The following is a 23,533-nucleotide window of genomic DNA, read 5'->3' on the forward strand; positions in this document are numbered from 1 at the left end:
CTTGGTCAACATTTTACAACCAATCAAGTTTTGTAGTTTAATTCAAATGATATTTTGTATGTTGAAAAATTTGTAGATTTACAATATAGATTGCTAAAAAGTATCAAAAGTTCAATAATAAGATTTCAGTTTCCATTTGACAAAAAACCTGTCCAAATGTCAAACGTCCTTCAAAAGGTAATTAAGAAATTTAATTTTTTCTCCGACTTGTCTGATGGCAGGCAGATTAATTGAAGATAGATCATTTGAAGACAGGTGCGTCGTGAAGGACAGCCAGCCGATTCTCGGCAACTAAACAAAATCAAAATGCAAAACAGACTGCAACAAAAGCTTTGAAAATCGATAGATGGGTACACGTAGTCATGGATACATTGAAACCAAACGCAACAAGACAACTGCTGGTTTCAAAGTTTGTTAGTTTAAAAAATAATTAATTCAATTCTGATGTTTGTGTTTAGGTTTAATTATTTCGAAACGATTTATTCACACACACACAATAAGGTACATAAAAAGAAGATTGAAAAAGTTAAAATCTTAAAAAATTATTCCACTTGAAAACCCAGTTAACGAAGGGTTATGCGTGTTGTTGGTGTTTAACAAACTACCAAGCATCTTCATAAATCTAAAGCTTTGACGTCATCCAAATCCAAAAAGTTAGTAACTAAAATTCCTTGTACTTAGAATACTAAAAATAGAACGAATTTTACACAATAATATTTATCTTTGGTAGGTAAAAGTAAACTTAAAAGATGGCTTCCAAAATAATCAAAACAACAGCTCGTCAAGTGTCTCCAGTTTTTTCACTAAACAGTTCTGAGGCGAGAAGACGTGTGCTGAACTTGTACAGGGCCTGGTACAGGCAGATCCCGGTGTTAGGTTTGTGTTACTTTGCGGTTTCATCTTTTTTTTGGTGGTGACCTTGCTTGTTGTTGCGGTTGCGTTTGATGATGAGAACACCGAACCAGAAGAGCAGTGAGCGGGAGAAGAAAGGAATAGTATTCGTTTGGATAGTCTGGACACGTGTTTCGTCCCTACCGGGGACTCATCAGCAGCCCGAATACCTATCAGAATAGTTATCTTATAAAGTTTCTTATAAAGCCCGCACAAATCAATTCCTTATTTCGTGGTGTTTTATTTATTAGTCTTTTTAATCGCTAGGATTTTCAATCTGACATTGTTCATGTCTGCAATGAACTTCTGGTTATTTTAATATTTGTCTGTTTGAAAAAGCAAAAAGAAAAAATATTTTTGTTTTATTTTTGTCACAAAATGCAAGAAACTTTAATTAATTAAATTTTGAACCAATTTTGAATATAATAAATTTGTTTAGTCAAAAACGTTTTCAAACCCATTTTGGCTTTAATTTAATTAATAAATTTAGTTTAGTGTTAGTTAGTCCAACAAAAATGTTTTCAATTTTGCAACTTTAAATAGTGGGTCAGACTAATTGGCTGACTTGCATTGTAACAATTTTAGCAAGATGAATAAAAGACTCACTTCTCATATCTTTAGATCTTAAATCTTAATGGATCAAAAATTGTTACAGTTTTTCATTTAAATGAAGTTATGCCTTAAAAAAACCAATGCATGCCTATTTAGTATTTTTAATGTATTTAAAACAACTAATAACAGATTTTTATTTAGAGAGCATTTGTATTTTTGGAATATATTTTAACACTTGGCCATATTTTTTGTAACTATACCTGTAAGATTGTAATAGAACATATGTAACCCTCGAAATTTGTTTTTCTGTAAAGGTGCACTGCTCAAATAATTGATAAATCAATATCTGCTCCTCTAGTAAGCCACAAGTTATCTACTTTCTCAAAATTAATTAAATTGGTGCTGCAAAATTTGACTCCAACAGTAGCTGCATCAAAATCTATGATTTCCAAATTGTTAGGCATACTGCACCTAATAAGGATTGTTTCTGTATTAGTATGTTAATTCTCTTTTCATCATACATTATTGATATTTTATCTACGAATCTTTTTTCTTTCTACCTGCACTCTTTATCTCACTCCTCTTGTTCTTATTTCAAACATCTTCATAAACCAAGTTCTTAAGTTTAAGTTAGTTGAAAGGTTTTATGTAACAATTCAATTTTGGAGCATAAATAATTTAAAAATTAATATAAAAATTTTTTCCAGTTTTGAAGTATGATGTTCCATTAACCGTCAAAGACTTCAGAAAGAAGTTGCATGAAAGGTTTACAGAGAACAGGAGCATTACTGACATTCGAGTAATTGACATGCTGGTTGTCAAGGTTACTCATTTTTTTATCATTATGTTTTAAGATTATTGGGTTGAACATTGTATAAAACAAATCAATGTTGCATTACCAACAACACCAGCAGAACATGTTATTTCAGACATGAGTTGGGCTTTTCTTAGAAGTTAAAACATGGGTCAAATCAGCAATGAATTGGTCTGGGTTTATGCAAAAAGGAAGATAAATTACAAATGAATCACATGATCTTGTCTATACTATAGTCATTCAATCATGTTTCAGCTATCACATTAAATTTAATGCTTACATAAGATTGTAAAATAATCAAGGTGTTAATTTTATATAAAAGACTAAGTTAAATGGATCACAAGTTCCAGAGAATATAAGGGGGTGTCCAATATTTGTTGCTAGTATTGTACTTTTTTGTAAGAACAAAAACACAAAAATTCTAACTAACTTCTAACTACATTTCTAAAATAAACCCAAAATTAACAACACAATGTCGAATTAATTTCTGAAATACAAGAAAAACATTGTGAAATTTAACTGTATTTAATCATTAGAAAGCTGTGCTGATAATTTCTCTTGCACCAATAAACCATTTCTTAAATGTTATACTCAATGCTTTTTTTAACAGGGGCAAATGGATCTTGTAGAAGCTGTGAATATCTGGAAAACAAAGGGCCACATCATGGCTTACTTTGATAAGACTCCAAAAGATACACCATCTGATTTTCTTTCAAAGTTTTACAATGGCCAGGATTGAAGAAATTTGTGGCGATCAATTAATTGAATGTTTTCAGTTTAACTAACTACGAATGTAGGATAATTCTAATAAATTGCTTTAACAAAGAACAATGTATGAATAAAATATATAAACATAATTTTTATAATATGCAAAAATATAGTTTATAGAATTCATTGTTATTCATAATGATGATTTTTCGCAATAATCATTAATTATCAAACTTGTGGTTGTTTTCTTTCATTTCAATTGTTTGTATTTCGTTCTTGTGCGAATAAATACTGCGGTAATTTACTTTGCACAATTTTTGCAGTTTATGAGCTTGTATTGGTTGTTGCCACCATACTTGATAACTACATTGCTGTTTGTTGTACTTCTTGTACCTGGTTGAACATCTGACTTTTAATTTCTTTTTCTGCTAAGCACCGTTTGTCTAAATTTGTAAACGAGAGTTTTGTCAATAAATAAATAATATTCTTTTAATTTCTTGTATTTCCTTTCTCAGATTTAACCATAGTTTAGATCCCACCAAAATGTTTAAATGTCGTTCAGGATGTGCGAAAGTGACCTGCCATTGTTTCCATATTTCTTTTCACTTTCGAGTCAAGTCTCCACTTTCTACCTTATATCATTCCATCGATCACTATAAGTAGCACACGATCAGCTAGTTATTGCCCAACAGGAGCCATCTGGCCACCAGTCCAGTCAGTCACTCAGGGGGATTTTCATAAACTACTCTCGAAATCTGTGTGAGGGACACATATCTTGATTGTATCGGAAATCAAGATATGTGTCTCAGTGATTGTGGTGCCTGGCAAGATTCTGATCCAAAACGGTCCCCACCTATCAATATGCAACGTGTGTTATGGATTGATTCGCATTTGCTGGTTGTTGATACCTCTTTTAAATTGAAGGAATTGAAATATGAAAAAAGTGATTGATTTGATTGAGGTCGAATGATCTCGCAAATGACTTCTTTTTAAAATCGTTTGCAATGCTTTGCATATGCAATCAATTTTTTATGATAAATCTTCAGTCAAAGTTTTAACCAATTGTTTAGTATTTTTCAAAAAAATTGCGACACAATTACATTCAATCAATTTTCATTATAAAACTGCGATACCTTTTCTGAGATGATGTTGATCTTTCGTTGATGATACCCGTTTATCTTTTGATAATAATAATAACAATATATCTGCTGATTGTTTATAATATGCGTGCATTCTTCTCCAGCAACTTTTTTCCGTTTCCATGTACAAAATGAACTGAATAAATGGGAAATTTTGACTTAACATGTAGAAATATATTTTTAACATCAAATAAAATATCAACTCACGTTCAAACATTGATAAGCAATGATCTTTCGCGAGATTTTCAAACTACATACTATCAAAAACATTGGCTATGTGTAAAAAAGCACTAAAAGACAGAGCAAGCACACTTACTTGTTTGTAAAAAAGGAAAAAGGATGGATTGTGGCGCCATAAATTGTTCAGCCAAGAGGACTTAGCTGCAGCACGACTGAAAATCAATGGAATGATCACTCACTCCCACTACTAAAATGTTCTTTTACATAAAAGTTTATCTTTCAGGTTTATTGTTTAATTCTATTTTTATTTTTTAAAACATTTTCAAATAGATTTAATAGAACTTTTTTATCTGTGGGACGCATTACATGGGAAAATTAGTGGCACGTCTATGCCTAACGTTTCATCGCTTTTGAAGTTAGATTTACGGTTTTCTATTTTTGCCCATTTACTTACGTTATTGGCATTGGCACGTTAGAAGGTCATTTGTTGAATTTGTTTAAAAAAAAGTGTTTACTTCACTTGTCGATTTCACACAAGCCAGTGACGAGGTTTCTAGAGCGGGGTCTGCAAATAAGATCTCAAGTACAAAAAATAAAATTTTAAGTGCAAGTTCTTACACACCAACAACAATATAAGTACTTTAGTTAAAATTAGAGTAATTTGATTTCAAATAAAAAAAAAGAAATTTGATATATATGCATTAATACAGCCAAATCATAAACATTTCTATTTTAAATTTATTGCAAAAATCAATCACAGTTAGATCGTTACTTTAAAGAAGCAATAAAATTGTTTTATTGGTTGTTTAATCTTATGATTAGTGACAAATCAGCTAGGATACCTTCCTGAAAATTCTTTCAATAGCAACACTAGAAGATGACGGGTTTTATGCTGAGTTGAAGCATTTGTTGCGTTCTTCGATACATTTTTCACGTCCGTCCAGTCAAATGGATGAAACGTACTATCATCTTTTCTTCAGCAGTGTCAAAATTTGAATAATTTATTTTTGAAAAACCATACTCAATAATTGTAAAAAACTTCAGGTGTGCGATTGTAAGGTTTTTATACACATAAATTTTTAAAATTTTAAATTATAATTTAACACCAATATTTTAAAAAAATTAATAGCTTTTGCACACTGTAGTTGCAAATGTTTCAAGTACAACGATGAGTACTTGAGTGTCAGACAGTTGAAATTTTAAAACTGGAGTACCAGTACCCAGCACAAGAGGCTCGTTAGCAAAGCACTCGCAGTTTTTGAAAACTAGAAATGGTTGTTCGGTCATATAACGCAGAAATTTATTTGTGGTATATTCAATTTGGAGTAATGGAATTATATATGACCAAAACAAATTTAAAGTAATGGAAAACAAAACCAAAACAAACCACTTTCATCAGAACTTTTTATGTGACTAGCTTAGCAAGAGGACGAAGCATTGATATGTTTTTAATCAGCCCATAAATGTCAGCTTGATCGATACCATCCAAACCTTGGCCTATAAAAATGCCATCCTAATGAACATTTGATTGTCGTTACATTTACCCAAGTGCTTCCGATGTTCATATGTTACGCTGGCAGGCTGGCTGGCTGGCTGGCTGGCAGACTGGCTGGCTGGCTGGCTGGCTGGATGATGGGCAGGCAAGCTGGATGGTCAGCTGGTTTTTTTATTTACTTTATAATAACAAGAATTTATCAGTAAGAGTGTGTTTGCACATGTGCTTTGGACAATAAAAAATTGTTTGTAAATAATTTATTTATTGTTTGAACAAATAGTTTTGTAATCTTCTTAAACATTTTTACTACTCGATGACATCATGCTGATTGAACTATCGCCACATAACGGACTTACATTACCAACATTCGAATACACATGCACGTACTGACATTTAAAACTCAGCTTAACGCCAATCTCACAATACAAATAACTCAAAGCTTTATGTATCGTCTCCGATTTATAACACAGCATAGCCGAACATTATTAACGATCGCAAAATTAAATTTGCCAACTCTTTTAACGACCTTCAATATTTTAAACGTTCATTGCCTCATCAGTCTTTCTTCTTTAATTCATTTCTTTTTCAATGCAAATTCTTATTTTTGTATCGCTGACTTTTATAATAATGAAAAATGCAGAGGCAGATCTATATTTAAAAAAATGTCCAATACCTCTATTCTTATTACGAAAACCTATGTTTATGATGTTAAAAGTCGTTCAGGTATTGTTGATGAAGAGATATGTTCGTTGCTGCTTATTCAATTCAGGTTTTTCTAAAAATATTTCATCTAATTTTTCATATGAAAAGTTATTTTGCCTTAGGAAGTTATTTGATATTTTATGATGCTATTTTCGTGACCATATAGGAGATGATGGATGAGTTAAGTTATAAATGAATTTTTATAGATTATATTTACAATTTTATGTTCGTTTTTATTTATTTTGTAATAATTCAAAATTCTATTTAAGAACATTGATAAGTAAAGCCTAAGACAATTGATGGCTCAGAGAGATGTTGGTTAAGTTGCTATTTTTCAGTAGAACTAAAAGTATTTGGTTTGGCTTGCTTATAAACTTGGATGAAACATTTGTTGGAAATTAATTAGCAACTTTTTGCATTATGTTGTTTTGAGACTAATTGATAAAAATAATTGAGGTGACGTTTATTTCGTTTTGCAAGAAAGAAAATTAGCTGGCCTAATATCTGCGACTCATCGATCATGGTCATTTCGAAAATTGCTTTCCAAATTTTCTTAAATCAGCAATCAGAAATAAAAATGTAATATTTTAAATTTAAATATGGTTTAATTTTTGAAATTAATTTTTAAACTTTCTCGTTCACTCAAATTATAATATCAATGTTTACCAATTGTTAATAAACCTATTCTTTCAGGTATTTACGAACGATTCACTAAGCTATTTTAAAGTTTTTATGTAAGTCAACCTCATCCAAATTTAAAAAATAAGAAACAAATTTTTGTTAAAATACTGATAGTGAGTGGCTGAGTAACTCGGAGATTTTTCGTCAGATCGTCACCGAGTGAGTGGAGCAACAAATTTTGATAAGGTCAGTAGGTTGGCACGTTCATATGTCACTCGCATAATATAAAGTGATTTATTATTATCGTGCTGCTGCTGCAACCGCTGCTGCTGCTGTTGTCGTTGTTGTTATAATGATGAAAGTTAGTGATGATGAAACAAGTAGAAATATAAAATTTCTTGCGCTGGTGACTGTTAACCACAATTTTTTGTGGTTATTTAAAACATTTATTTTTAATTTGCAGTAAATTGATTTTGATTTTGTACAATCAGACAACAGTTGTGACTAAATATGAAATTAAATATATTACACCGGAAGGTGTTATGATGTTTTTCGTTGAGTTGTACGAAAACTGAGTGATCACCTTCACTTCACACACATACTACCCAATTATTATTCTTCTCTGGGTCCATGCATTTATATGATTTGATAAGAATCCCATTTATTATTATCTTCAATATAGATGCAATAAAATTTTGGTTTTGTTTAGTGCTTGCTGAAAAATATTGAGTTTATTAGTTCCATATTATTTAATGATGGATTAGCCAAAAGTTGTTGAAAGAAAATAAAAATTGTACCATTTCAAAATAATTTCGCAGTCATATTTTTTTGTGACAAAATAATTTTGGAGTCGTAAAATAAAAGAGTCATTAAAAGCAATTAATAAAGAGCAGCTGGTGCATACGTAATCGAATTATGTTCGAATGAACGCAGGATATGCTCGGCTCGACGAGGAAAGAAAAAATGAAAACCGTCAGGATTTATTCAGATTATGTTCCTGTCATGATAGTCCCTCCCCATCTATTTCCACTTCTTATTGTGTTGAGTGATGAAGTTTTTTATATCAATTTTTAATTTGATAGAAAAGAATTTTAATTCGTCAAAACCAACAGAATTAGCAGATCTAAACAAATCTACGGTGCAAATTATCAGTTTTTGTGAAATGTTTGAAGATAAAAATTGCGCGATCAAGTGCGTATAACAATTCCCCATCAATGCAGCACTACGAAGCACCGTGTTGCACAGCACATGAAGGCATACGATAGGAGGAACGCACGCAGTTGCATCGCAGTATGTATCGTACGTCATTTGTACGCCGGCAAAAGACAGCGTGTATGAGCACTCCTTGCATTAATCAACGCATTATATTCTTTCGGGTTCTTATGTAAAAAAAAAATAAATTATTCCTCTCTTATGTTGGAAATCTTTTCCATGATGTTGGCTGCGTGAAGAAACGTTCGCGCGAAGAAATAGACAGGAACAAAAATGTTCTGGCTGGCATTAAATAGGATTAACATGAGTGTAAATCATTCTAGGCGCAGCGCGTATCGTTCCTCTCATAGAAAACTCGCGGTTAATACAAAAAAATCGAGATAACAGGTTTGAAAAGCAGATGAAAACAAAACGTTTTTCAAACTGATAAACATTCAAAATCATTTCAAATGTTTTCCAAGAAGTAACAGGGCAAGAAATTTAAAAAGCTTGCTTTAAAAATTTTTGAAAACACGAGAGTTTTTATAACTTGGTCTAATATAAAGTCGTAATGTGGTTTATCATTTAAACACATTAAAGGCCAAATTGGTTTGAATATTGATTACGAAAGTTTTGCGAATTCTGATTGGATTGATGAGTTTTATGAATTGAGCAACGTGACCCTCATTTGTTTATTCAAAAATCATTTAATTAACTAGAAATTAATTGCTTCAGTGGTTTTTAATCTAAAAACTGCAATCTAAAAATAATTATTTTGACATAATAAATATCTTTTGAAATGTTACTAATATACGTGTTATATATACATATATATATATATATATATATATATATATATATATATATATATATATTATATATTAATATTATATATATGAGCATGAACGTAGGAACTTCACGTGATTTTAAAGTGAGATGTTTTCCTGTTCTTCTTGAATGCACGTGGTTCGGTTCCACGGGATGTTTGTACGTTGGATACTTGCTGGTGCAACCTCACGTTCGTTGACTGCGGTGGAACTATTTCAAGTGCACGTTTGAATGTTTATGCTACTGTTACTCCTTTTGTTAATTACCAGTAACGAGTTTAAACAATTTTCAATTTTGAGTTCTCTTCCCGCTTTCTAATCGTAAGTGCATTGCCTTCATGCTATCATAAAGATATTGTTGAATTCAGTTAATTTTAAACTTTTTATAGTTTGCAAAAATTCTTGTAAAAACATTTTTTTTATTGTAAACTCAGTTGTGATAAATTGCAAGTGTCATTAGAAATATTACTACTATTGTATTACTACTCTATATAACTAGCATGCAATGTTGTATGTTTTGTACTGTCCTGCAATTTTTGATAGAAGATCAATGAAGAGGATTGAATTCGTTTTGTTACATCGTTCGATATTTCTTGATGGTAGATTCATCTTCAATCTTCAAAGTTTACGTGGTACTGTTTTTTTCAATCCAAATTTGAATTTGTTCCAGGTTTGTAGCAAATGTTCAGATTTCCAAAAAAATATTGTCAACAAATTGCAAACAATTTATTTGAAGATATTGGTTTAATAAATCTTTTTTTCATTTTTATACATCTCATAAAAAAAATTTTAGTTAAATTATTTATATGAAAAAAAAATGATTTCTGTTAAAAATTAATGCGTGGAAATTCAACATGAAAATAAATGATTGATGTTGAAACGTTGAAAACGCCGAAAATGCCGATTTGACATGAAAACTGGTACTACTTAAAATTACACTTTTCAATTAAACATTTATCAAAATCTGCAAAATTATACAATTTATATATTCAACCATTTTATTGATTTAGTGGCATTCTATGGATGAAATTACTCTCCAATCTTAACTTCAGTTTTAATTGAATGCCAAAAAAGCAAACAAAACACAAATAGTTAAGTTTCAACGTTTAATAGTCTTAGCATTAACAATTCATTGATTAATATATTCCAAAAGAGTTTGAGCAGTGAGAGCTTGTGCGTCAGCACCTCTTTCCAACCAATCAGGTAGTTGTTCTGACTTCATCACTTTAAATCATATAAACGAAACGAAATTGTATTTGCTCCTTAAAAACAGTGAAATATATACCAAAATATTGTTGGCAACGTATGCCCGTGAACGTGCCTCACTGATCTGTGCATGGACGACGTCTACGAGTTAGCTCTGTACTTGAATAGCCAGCCACCTCAAAAATTTTATTTTGAATTTTTATTTTAATTTAATAAAATATTATTATTTATAAAATATTTTACTTGAAAAATGTTTCACTATTGATATGTTCGTTCATGTTTATGGTAGGCTAAACATCCTTAAATTTTTTTAATGTATCCCTTGAGAGTTTTATATCATAACGTACGGAAATATGAGTACATTGTAACATGGATATGAATCATACTCGTTTGGCGGTTGCATAAATGAATAATGCGTCCTATTAGTGTCCTCCATTAAATTTCGTGAACGCTGGCTGGCACTTTATTGTTTGCACAAAAACAAGGAAACGATATTAATGATGGACATTTGCGGCAAATGTGAAATAACAAAACTGAATAATTGAGTTAAACTTTGCGTTTGACGAATATTTTTCAATTGAAAATTCAAATAGAAGTTTCTATGAAATTTGTTCTATCGTTACTGTGTCTATGTTTAAAATTCTTACTTTGACAGTTTTTTTACTACATCTTATTGTAATTGGTTCAACTCATCACTTATATCATTTTTAATAATATTTTTAATTTTTTGCTATCAAAGAATTGATTATAAAAAATAATCTAGAAAGTGTCGGCGACACGCCATGCAATGGCATGCTCAAGAATTTCTATATTATGTTCGTTACTCGCCGAATTGCAATTTTCATAACGTAAGGAGATACAAAAATTTAATAAATATTATTGAGAGTATGGTTGATGTCTTCAAATTTGCTATTGTTGGGTTAATGTCAGAGACTCGGTTTAGTGTTAATGTCCGGTTGATGTCAGAGTTTGGTCAACGTGCTTACTGTCTGATTGGTCTTCTGTCTGATTAGCGTATCGTCTGGTTAGTGTTACTGTCTAGTTAATAATGTTCCATAATGTCCCATCAATGTTAGAAATTTTGGCCCAGCGTTTTGTTATAGGATGGTGTTATGAGTGGTGTTTCAGTTTAATTATGGTTTTCTTAATTTTTTCCACTGAAACGTTTTTTGGTTATTATTTGCCACGTAACGCGTTGATGGTGGTAACTTTAATTTAATTAAAATACTCATTTTGTCTCAGTACTTAACTTCTGATTAAGATAACAAACTGCAAACAACCATAATGTCATCCCAAAAAGGTATTTTAATGTTATATCTCAGCATGTCAACACATTTTATTAGTTTGTATTCACCATTCGTTTATAATCATATAAATCAAAATGACAAATCTTTAAGAGCTTTATTACTTTTGTTGAGTCCTTCGCAATGATGGCAGAAAATGAAAAAGAAGAAGATGTCGCAATCAACAAAATAACACAATTTAAAACGTTGTATTAATTTCAACGGCACGAAACAACAGAAAATATATCAATTATACATTTAAACTTTGTATTGTTTAGCGAAATTTTTTCCATTTTTTAATAATTTTTTAATTCCGTCGTTTTTGGAAGTTGATTGAATACTTTCTTTTAATATCTGAATTCAAAATTTAGATTGGTTTCTTCCAGAACAATCAAATAACATTATTGAAAGTGTCTTATCTCCATCATGAATTTTATTTTAGCACGTTGTGACACAGGTTGCAGCAAGTTTAGCACTGATAATGATGGTTCAGACACATTTCTTGTGGTTTTAAACAGATGCAAGTGGTTAGTTCCACGCCATCTTCACTCACCTACACCACACCAGGCAAGTCAGGCATGATACATTCGTGAGGCCATCAACAAAATAATTATAACTGCTTTGTTTATTAGTTTTTGCAAAATATTTTATTTATCGAAGTGATTGTTAATTTGGAGACAAAATTTTCAATAATGGTTATAGGTTTGTTCAAAAATATCAACTCGCAACTTTACTCGGATAAGAATAGGGACTATCATGAGATACAACGATAACCAGCTGATATCATAAGGAACGAACATTCAACTAACAGCATGAAAAGAACTTTTTTTATTGATATTTCAGTTTCTGTTGACTGCTGCATCATTCAAAGGTTATTCACGGAAAAAAATTAATGCAAGAAAGCATCGGGCATCAAAAGATTTCCTCAAATCAAGCTGTCACCTAACTTACTTACGCTTCCATCAAGGACCCTTCTTCATTGTAACATGTTTAACTCTACTTGACTCTCTACCTCAACTAACACACACACACACATGTAATTATGGTTGACTAAAGAAGATTTTTCATAAAACCACACGTGTTTAATGTGAAATTATAATAATGTATGAAAACATGAATCTGTATGCATGAAACCACGCGTATGTACAATGTTTTATTTACATTGCCAATATCAAATCTGGACGAATTACCTAATTAACATGTCAAATCAATTAATGTCTTTTGAAAAATAACTATTATGACTTCCTTATGATGCGCATGTCTCCAGGCGTCTGCCCTGTAATGAATAACCATCGTAGAATATTCACGTACATGTCTAATTTTTGTTTTTCCTTAAAAACGCCTACGTTGAAAAATGGTTTTTGCTGAGGACAGTGTGGGAATTGAAGTCAAATTTTACCAAAGAAACAATATCATGTTTCGCATGCACACACAAGCAAAATCAACAAATGTATTATATGTATTGATAATTGAATCTACACATTGAACATGTTAACTCAACGTTAGAAAATGTAACATAAACGCTCTGCCCTTGCAACATCTTCTGCAATTTTCTCCGGCAACTAAAAAAGCAATCGGACGTTAAATGACATTCATGTCTGTCTCATCTTTCTTCAGGCCCGTTCAATTTTCTCAGAGCAAAATAATTAAAATACTTGAAACTCGGACGAAACTCTTTTAAAAAGTTTAACAAAAATGCTCTGTAATTTTTAAAATAAACTTCACTCCATGGTCAAACAAATACAAAGATATTAAACAAAAGTTTTATAGTTAAATTTTAAATTTGTTGACGCAAAATAATAAAAATAATATTTTTTATAAAAAACAAACTTTAACGAAACTATGAAATGTATTGTGTGACGAATAATGTACTAAAACCGTTTGAAGTTTTCTATTAATAAACATTAAATAAAAATTACACTTATTAACTTATCGCGTTGAAATAATTGAAATTACATTAGAATGGAGAAAAAGAACTGAAACCCCAAAAATTGATCATTATCACAGGAGGACCGCAATAAAAAATGAGTAGCACACATGAAAGACTACATACACATTCATGCATTGAAAGAAGGAAAGCATGTAATGTGTACGAACGCGTGGTGCAGTTTCACAACGGGCATGCGTGGCAGAGGTTGAGCAGATCATGAAAAAGAGAATGACAGTTGGAAAGCATCAATTTGATGGCCTCTAACTTTCATGATGTTGCAAGTTCTTCTGATATGTTCATTCTACCAATGCATACATGCGTTAACGAAGATTAATTTTATATATAAAAAAAACTCTCATACATTCAACACTTAGTAACATTTAAACAAAAGCGCATGTACTTTACTATCACATTGCTCACTTACATACATTCGTATACTCGTATTTATTTCTCGTGATATAAAACATCTTTTACAATCGTTGGATTGTGAATTCTTGTTATATTCAAAACTGTATTCACACATCATTCAAACAGTTTAAAATATAATTTTTTAATGAATTTAAAAATAATCTACATATTATTTATTATCAGTTGTTTATTTTAGAAAACAGGTTGATGTAATAAATTATTTTTTACTGATTTAATTTTTATAAATATTTTTTTCATAATTCATTCAATCCCAATTTTAATTTTCATCCTTTCGTTCCCGACGAGAAATCGATTAAAACGTCTTTTGTTTCATTTATTGCATCGGCAAATATTTCACTCGGTTCAGCAATATGGATAAGCGCTCGGACTGAAGCGGCTGAACATGAAAACTGGCATACATACATACATGCTCTGTTTTCAATCGTTTGAGTGTGTTATCTTGTATGTGTGTCAGATGATGTGTGTGTGTTTGTTTTTGTATGTGTGTTGTGTGTGTGTTTGTGTGTGTGTCAGCCTGCGTAAGTGTACAACAATCATATGCTCTTATGGATGAACCCGCATCTTTTAATTTGCAAGGTATATGCACATTTAGCATATGCGTTGCAGGTTTGATGCAGTATTACAATTACATTTTTTATTAATGTATGAATTATGATATATTTTTTTTATTAATCTATGTAATTTGCTATTATGGGACTTAAAAAATCTGTGTGTGTTTGCATTCTATGAGCAAAACGTCAACGATGCTATTATGTATCATTCATTTAATGATGACAAATGATTTTATTTAAATATATACATGCGTGTGCGTGCATGCGTGTATATACAAACATGTGTGAATGTATAAACATACACAAACATACGTACATATACACACGATACGTGTATACAATTTTACCATTTTCAATACGCAAATATATGTAGCGTACAAGCAGAAGCAGTGCGGACCAACACACATTTGCCGTTAAAAGAAATACGAACGCAAGTATGTATGCATGCTTGCATAGTATATATATGTATATATGTATGCACGTCATGTCACACATACATACGTATATACGTATACATAGTGTACACTGTTGTATACTTATGTGACATGTTTTTATGCATGTTATGAATGTTTATATTTGTATATTGCATTCATGTATATTATATTTATATGCGTTTCTTTGTTTATAAATGTATATATCTATTTGTACACATACAAACACATAGACATATAGACCCAGACAAATACACACAAACACGCGCACACACACACACGTACAAACTTATATATATATATATATATATATAAACGTATATATATATATATATATAAATATTTATATATATATATACGATATATATATATATATATATATATATCGTATAAAAGATTGTAGAAATGTATGTAGAGTGTATAGAACAACATGAGATGAGTCGTGGCTGGCATACATGGAGAGGAGCTCGGTGTGCGTACAATCGCGACCCAACAACTATGTATTAGGGCGGTCGTAAATTGTTATACGAACCTGTTATCACGGTTATTTAGATGGTTTTGAATAATTTCGTCTGTGGTTCTGTTATATTAAATATAGCAGAATGTTCTTTCTAGTGCAAACCTTGCTGAATGAAAATCTCCGTCGAGATTTTATAGAATGAGTTTTAGTCAGTTCAAAAATATTAATTATTATGTTTATTTTTCAAATAAAAATAGTTTTCAGAGAAAACCACAGATTGGATTGTTACATTGGACAGGCGAGGCAAGTTGTTTTCCTACATTTCTATTTAATATTGAGCATAATTTATGCGTCTTTTTGAAAACTAATTGAATATTTACATATTAAATTAAATTTTTATTTATTTTTCTTGAAATATATTTTTATTCATATCCTTAAATTAAAAGTATCAAAATATTTTTGCTAAAGATTAAATGAGATGTCGATTGGAATGAGATGTCGATGTCTGTAATGTCTGTAATGATTTTTGTTTCAACGAATCCTGTAACAATGCTTATCCAACATAATTAGCAGCTGTCTCTTTGCTTTCACGATCGTTTTTTTTTCTTTCTTATTATAGAAAAAGTCGGAAGAAACGAATACCAACACTAGTCTTTGTTTCAATAAAAAAAATTAAGAAATAATTGGATTTTGTATTATTTTTGGTCCGAATTTCAGTTACTTATATAATCGTCTTATAAATTTACGCAATGTTTATTTTATCAAAATTTATGTCCCTAATAAAAAAATGTTTAATAATTCATGTAATGTAATGTTATTTCCTGAGTTATGAGTATGACTAAAGTTAGAGAGAACGAATTTAATTATCTCACATATTCAAGATAATTTATATATAATTATGGTTGGCGCGGTGGCGTGATAGTTGATATGCTTGGCTTAGCATGGCTGCCGTACTGGCTGGGTGTGTTCGAGACCCTCCGCTGCCCAATGTTTGTGACTGTGATACGGTGATTCGCATTTATTCGTGTGTGTTTGTTGTTGATACAAATGAGAAATAATAAACATGTAATTGTAAAATAAGTTTAAAAAGATGATTAATTCATTAAATGTTTGAACTTTACTTTTATTTTACGAACACAAAGTTCATCACTTTACATGGGAGTTGTAACATTAAAATTTTATTTCTCATATGTAAACTTTCGATTAAATGAGTTTTTTGAATCTTTAGCTGAACCAACCGTCATATTTAAATTAAAACTTTTCATTTTGATATCGTAATTTTCGCATGGAATGAAAATTTTAAGATCCAACTACGTATTAAGCTGTCTATAAATAAAAATCAATTTCAATAATTGAAATCAATATGGAATTAGTGACTCAAACAATGCTAAGCTTTAAAAAAGATGAATAAAATCAAACAAAATGAACATACAATTGAATAATTTGAAAATTTAACACGTTTTTCCAGCAAACGTGAAAGTTGTGGAATTAATAATTGATGAGGCTGCATCGGTTTTGATGGCTCTTCCATCTCCCCTTGTCACAAAATGAAAAATTTTTTAAACATCGTTTTTTTCTCATCTTTTCTTGATGTTCTCTTAAAATTTAATGAAAAACAAAATGCCAATTTTATAAAATATATTTTGAAAAACTGTGTGAAGGTATTGAAAACAAAAATTTAATGTACATTCTAAAATATTTTGCTTTCCTTTTGACAATGTTTTAAAATTAAAAAAAAATTTTTTGGTGCAAAAACGTCAACAGATTCTTAGTTTGAGCATTAAACCGGCCATAAACGTTCTCTTTTCAATTTGCCGAGCAAGCGATAAGACTGCAGAAACTTTTCATACGTGCTACTTGTTCCATCGTGAAAAGTGCTTTTTTGTTTTTCTTTATTTTACTCAAATGTTTCTTTGGTTCTAGTTTTGTTCAATATGCTCAATGTAGGTTTGATGTCGTTTTTCAACCATTTTTATCTGTTTTTCTTTTAATTTGTAGAGCATTGTATTAAAAACGTAATTACAAAACTGATTGAGATGTTTCTCTCAAATATTACTTTTCAGTAACACTACATACAATTTTCTGAAATAAAAAAATGAAGTTACTGATAAGAAACGATATATGGCAAAAATAAATGTTCTGTACAAAACTTGTTAGAAACTAATTAAAAGTTTATACGATGTTCTGCGTTACAGCATAAAAACAAAAAAATTTTCCCATTTCGACAAAAAAAGTGTCACAAAATTTTTTATTGTTGCAACGCATATTAACTTGATACCATAAAAAAATTATTCCAAAAGCTAGAAGTCCCAAAATTGCTAACAAAATATATGATGATGAACTTTTATTAATTTTGTTTTTTTAGATGGGCAGATGATATTGATTTCTGGATTTTGTCCATTGAGACAATAGATCCCAAGCAAACCCATTAATGTAGGGCCGAAAAAAGTTGAATTGGCATCACTAAATGATATTGTGATGCTTTAAAATTTTCCAAGGACCACAGACTTTTGATGAAAATTCCGATGCTATGCGTTGAATCTTGTCGGAAATGCAGTTGACATCTTTCGGAAACACTTACATCTGGTCCGCACATTTTCTGTTATTGCTGTTTCACAAGTTTTCCATTAATAGACTTTAGGCAGTAAAAAAAAATTAATTTGCCTGAACAATTATGAACAATCGGCTCTAAATTTATAAATGTAGAAAGCATTTCTGAGCGAGAAAGGGAAGCTTGTCATAAACTTCTAATACTTTTTGGCATGATGCTAAGCCAATGTTGATGATGTTCTTTTGCAAAAGTTTTTGAGGATTTTATCATAAGTGGAACAAGAAATATGAAAATCGTTCTACGAATCAATGAAATGACCTCCACTCGGCAACGGATGCATCAGTAAAGTCTGGAGAGTTGACATGAGTAATCAAATAAAATCAAATAAAATTACAAACAAAAAAGAGGCAATCATTGTCTTTTTGTTTGACACTTGTGAAATAATGGTTGCTGTATTAGGAAGACAAAAAGAAATTAAAATATGGTAAAAAATAAATTCTACGGACATTAGATTTTTGAATTTGTAGCCGAAAACCCGATAGCGGCGTCGGACATCAGCTTTTTGGATGCCAGCCAACGCTCCAAAAAAAAAAATTAAATGCCACTAAAATGACTCTGAAAAAATTATGTCCTGTCAATCGCCCTTGACCAACGACTCCAATTCCTTCACCGAGTTGAACATTTGCCGAAAATAAGCTGTGCATTTTTAAGATAGAGGTAATGATGGCTGTAGTAACAGAAAAGTGCCGCTAAACTGATTGCATCGTTTATTTGTGGATTGTAGTATATTTTATCAATGCAAATATTTTTTGAACTTTCACAAACATATTCGAATTAACATTTTTTTGTTAAATCTAAAAAATAAATTATTTCACTTGAAGAAAACCTTTTTAAACTTTCATACAGTGCATTGCATTAAGATGTATGACCGACCAAAGTGATATTTTTCTGAACATATGAAACTTATAAAAACAAAATAAATACGAACTCTATACAAATTATTAGAAACGTAAATAAATCCATCGCGCATTTGTCATTTCTTTAATTTTTTAATAAAAAACAATATGACGGTTCTGCTAAAGAAACCGCAACTTTTAAGGAGAAAATTACAAAAAATACAATTCTGGACCGCTGTGTATATGTCTATATATATATATATATATATATATATATATATTTGCATGTGTGTGTTTGCATTTATTGCTTGTATGTGTATAGGTATGCGTTTCATCCATTATTTTTTCCAATTTAATAAATCTTACACGCATGCACTTGGAGAAGGTATAATAATTATGTGTGTGTGTGGGTTCATATTTATTGTGTTGTTCGGTTGTTCTCATTAGTGTTGACTAACCTGGAAAGTACATAAACAGCAACTGCATTGATCAACAACCGCGTGCATTATTTATCCATTTGACCTTTTATCGTTTCTTCATTTATTCATTATTCGTGGAACATTTTGGCATGATTGCTTCATCCTTCAAAATAGTATCGACTGTTTCTTTTTAACTTTCATCTTTACGTTCAAAATAAATATTAAAAACTTTATTAAAAAAAATTTTTTTTTTCTGTTGTATCATAAGTTCTGTCGCATTTCAAATTCATCACGAACGGTCAATAAATCATTCTTGCGACTTCCATTAAATAAATAAAGTATAAAATTCAGCAGAGTCAGTCACACGTTGCTATCAAAACCCATTCATCATCAAAAAATTACCCCAAACATTTTTATCTTAAAATATAAACAGAGGAAACATTTATTATCTGGACGTCACTATGAGCAGCACAGCATCATTGTACAACAACACAACACTGCATGTACGCATGGATTGTAACAAACGTAGAATGTGCACTTAGAAATTGTATGAACATTTCACGGTTGTACTCCAGAAAGTACTGTACGGTCGGTACACGTTCTTATTCACTTCATGCTGTTGTAACACGACACCAGAGAAGATAATTGATTATGCACTATCAGTCAGTCTTACATTACTATTTAACCTTGTCGTTAACTGTTAAATGGTTTGTTATGTTTCTAATGCTTCTTAGTATTGTCTTAAATATCTGATCACTGATCAGATATCGTATGAAGGTGTGAGCAGAAAATAAAAATTTTATTGTTGACTGATTTTTTTAAGGTTAAATTTTATTTTTGTAGTCATTTTTAATATTTTTTAAAAATTTCTGTTACTTTGATTTTTTTTTCTTTAGTTTGAAAACTTCCCCCACAGAAACCTTCCAAACTTCACAATTTGTAGCAAGCTTCTAGAAGCCCCTTTGTGTGACGTTGCACTTAGACTTGTTGCTTGTCAACAACTTTTTTTTAATAATATTTCAACTTGTAAACATTTCTCATGAAAATAATTTTTAAAAATTGGCACTTGTTAGACATCCTTTTAAAAAATTTAAACCTTTCCATTTTTAGTAGTAATACAGTAGAGCTGTGTGCAAGTATTGAAATCCGTTGGCCAATGTATGAAGAAATCTATGGATGTGTGCTAGGTTTTTTATTTTTTATTTCAATTTTTCGTCATCTATTTAAATTTGTATGAACAGTTAATTTTTAATTACGTGAATTTCTTGTTGTTGGAAGCTTATGGTAGGTGATTTCTTTGGGCTGATGGTTCTGTTGCTTTTTGGACAGGATATTAAAATTTGTGAAACTAAACTGGTTCAGTAACTATTTGAAATTGAATACAGCAAAAAATGTAGTTGTTGTTGTAATAGTAGTAGTAGTAATAGTAGTAGTAGTAGTAGTAGTAAAAAAAATTAGTAGTAGTAGTAGTATTAGTAGTGGTAGTACAGTATGTTGTAGACTGGCAAAAAAGCCAGAGCCAGAGTGTGTTGTCAGGCACACAATGACAACAGATTACATTGATTACTGTAATCAAAGCCTGCTTTAAAACTGTGTACTGTGGGTGCTTCCACCAGTTTACTTGGCAATGAATTCCAAAGAGTTATTGATCGATTAAAAAATAATTGTCTCTTTGCCATAGTTTGGTTATCTCTTTACAGTATTTAAAACGGTGTCCCATAACCTGGTTTCGAGTTACATGAAAACTATTTCTCCTGTTCAATTTCTCTACACCATGCATTATTCTGTACAACTGAATCATATCACCTCTCTGTCTTTTTTTGACTAGTGTTGTTAAATCTAGCACCTCAAGACGCTCTTCGTAACCTAGATTTTATCAGCGCGTTGTTGCACTCTGTCGAGCTGTGGTTTTGAAACCAAAAATATTATATTAAAATATAATATAATATTATAAAATATTAAAATTTTGAAGGGTTTATCTTTGTGTTTTTGCTTGGGATAGCTGTGAATGATTTGCTGGAGTTTTTGGATGGAGTACATTGATATCGCAGCTTGTGATGATGAGTTGTTCATAATTTATGAAATTTGCATGTATATACAGTGTTGTGTAACTGTGTACATATGAGTGCGTGCATGTTTGGGTTAATGGGTTTGTGTTTTTTGATTATACTTTTTTTTTGTTTTTTTTTTTTTTTTGTTGAAGAATCATGTTCGTTTTTGTGTTGCCTTAGGCTTTATTTTAGAATTTGTCAATATTTGTTGGTCGTGAATTATTTAAATATTTTAAGTGTTCTTATTATGTAACTCAACAATCGTAAATGATTTTGGTCTTGTTTTCAAACTCTTCGAATCACATTTTGATATTTACTCAGTAATTTTAAATAACAACATCTTTATTTTAAAAAGTCTGATTTTTTGTAGAGATAAAAAATTAAACAATATTTAGTTTTTGTTTTATTATTTTCTCTTATGACATTTTTAAGTGTTTAAAAAAATTAGATTTTGTGATAATTTTGCTCCAATTTATGAACTTTGAAGCAAATTTTATCATTGCGTACATCAAACAAATTTAGACCGTGTCAACCACATTTATAAACATTTCAGTGCAGATGCAATTTATTTGCGTTTTCAACATAACAATTTTGTGAGAAGCACCGCGCGGGATGAGCACAAGCAGGTTTGCAGATAAGCATAACTAGACAAGCGTGTTATCACAAAATCACATAAATAGTTACTCTGGTGTGCACACAAATGTACGAATAATTGATTACAAAAGAAGACCTCGAACGTAAGCATTCGTACGAAGGCAGATGTAGGCAGACAGGCAGTGAGCCATGATTATTGATTTTACTAACAGACCTTCATTGAGCATATTAAATAAAACATCCAAGAACGCCGTGTTCATGCAAACTCCAACAGCTCCCATGGCTGTTATTTGTGATGTCACATCTCAATTATTTAATCGTAATTCATAAATATAAAAATATATTTACATTTACAAATTCTAATGATAACGAAACAAAATAAAACAAATAAAACACTTTGAAAGATTTTTTTACTGAACTTAAAAGAATATAATAACTGTGTAGTAATTTCTCTTTTTAAAATTATTTCAAAACTAATCAGTTCATTTCATATCCTACAAAACGCAATTTCGCAGTGTAGAAAACTATGTCGTTTCGTTTCAAATGTTTCAATTGTTTAGATTTTATAGTTTATTTTATGGCGTATGCGAGGAAATGATGCACGAATTCAAACTAATGCTCTGGTGTGCACGCAGTTCAGTTCCAAAATGTCGACAGTGTTATCGATTAGTTGAACTATCTGACCTATCTGGACAAACCGGTTAATGGGTGTAGTGGCGAATTTAAAGGGGGCTGATGACTATTTCTTTTGTTTGCGTCGTTATTTATTTCGTTATTTCATTATTTTACTATTGTAACCGTAAGACATATAGATGCGTCAACATATCTTTCTAAAAAAACTTCTAGTTTTTGGTTGGATGGTTCAATAGTGGAATGCATCCTCGTTAATTTTCCGTTAATCTCCACTAGATTTTTCACAACTTAAAAAACTATATTATAACGTAAAATATGTTACAACTTCTTAAATATTTTTTTCATTGTCTGCACTTGCCGCTGAATGGGGCGCCGTTTTCTTTTCCGATTCCGTACGAATACCAACACCTGGCCCCGCACACGTCCTCGTTTTATTATTCAGGTTTATTTTATTTCGGCAAATCAGAGATGCATTTTACTTGTTTTACTGATCGTTGGAAGCTACAACACTGGTGCTGGAAATAAGGATCTTTGAAGCTATAAGATAGGTGCTGGTAGTATCGAGCGTCGAAGTGTTACAACGATATTTAAAATATTTGCAAGTGAGTAAATTTGCCAAAACATTATTGGTAATTAATTGAAAATATTATAAAATTAAATTATTTTTTATTCCAATAAATTGGGGCTAGCTTATCTAAATGGACGACTTTCTTTTTTGTCCGTTGTCTTCCACGATCATAAGTCCTGTAGATGACGTTATGTGCCGATTTTTCCAATTCCTTAGAAGTTCACTTTGCATCGCCTTTTTCTACGCCGCAGATTGTACAACCAGACCAGGTCTTTGCTCTTGAAACCTGCGTTATTTCTTTTAAAGTCATGCCAAGTTTTTGTTGTTTTAGTTTCTTGAGCCACAGGTAGCCGTTGTTGGTTTTTCTTAATTTTGTTAGAACTTAAAGCAAGTTTTTTCTTTCTACTAAGT

General features: G+C 30.8%; 1 protein-coding gene across 1 annotated transcript; it reads left to right on the forward strand.

Moving 5' to 3' along the window:
* Positions 1 to 749: 749 nt before the first annotated feature.
* HELRODRAFT_73194 (hypothetical protein) lies at positions 750 to 2,996 on the forward strand (the record flags this gene model as incomplete). The annotated part of the gene is made up of 3 exons (XM_009013593.1): positions 750 to 876; positions 2,151 to 2,266; positions 2,868 to 2,996. The coding sequence occupies 3 exons, from the start codon at positions 750 to 752 to the stop codon at positions 2,994 to 2,996; spliced, it is 372 nt and encodes a 123-aa protein (XP_009011841.1).
* Positions 2,997 to 23,533: the final 20,537 nt, after the last annotated feature.

Source organism: Helobdella robusta, assembly GCF_000326865.2.
Source record: "Helobdella robusta unplaced genomic scaffold HELROscaffold_12, whole genome shotgun sequence".
In the NCBI taxonomy this organism is placed as follows: domain Eukaryota; kingdom Metazoa; phylum Annelida; class Clitellata; order Rhynchobdellida; family Glossiphoniidae; genus Helobdella; species Helobdella robusta.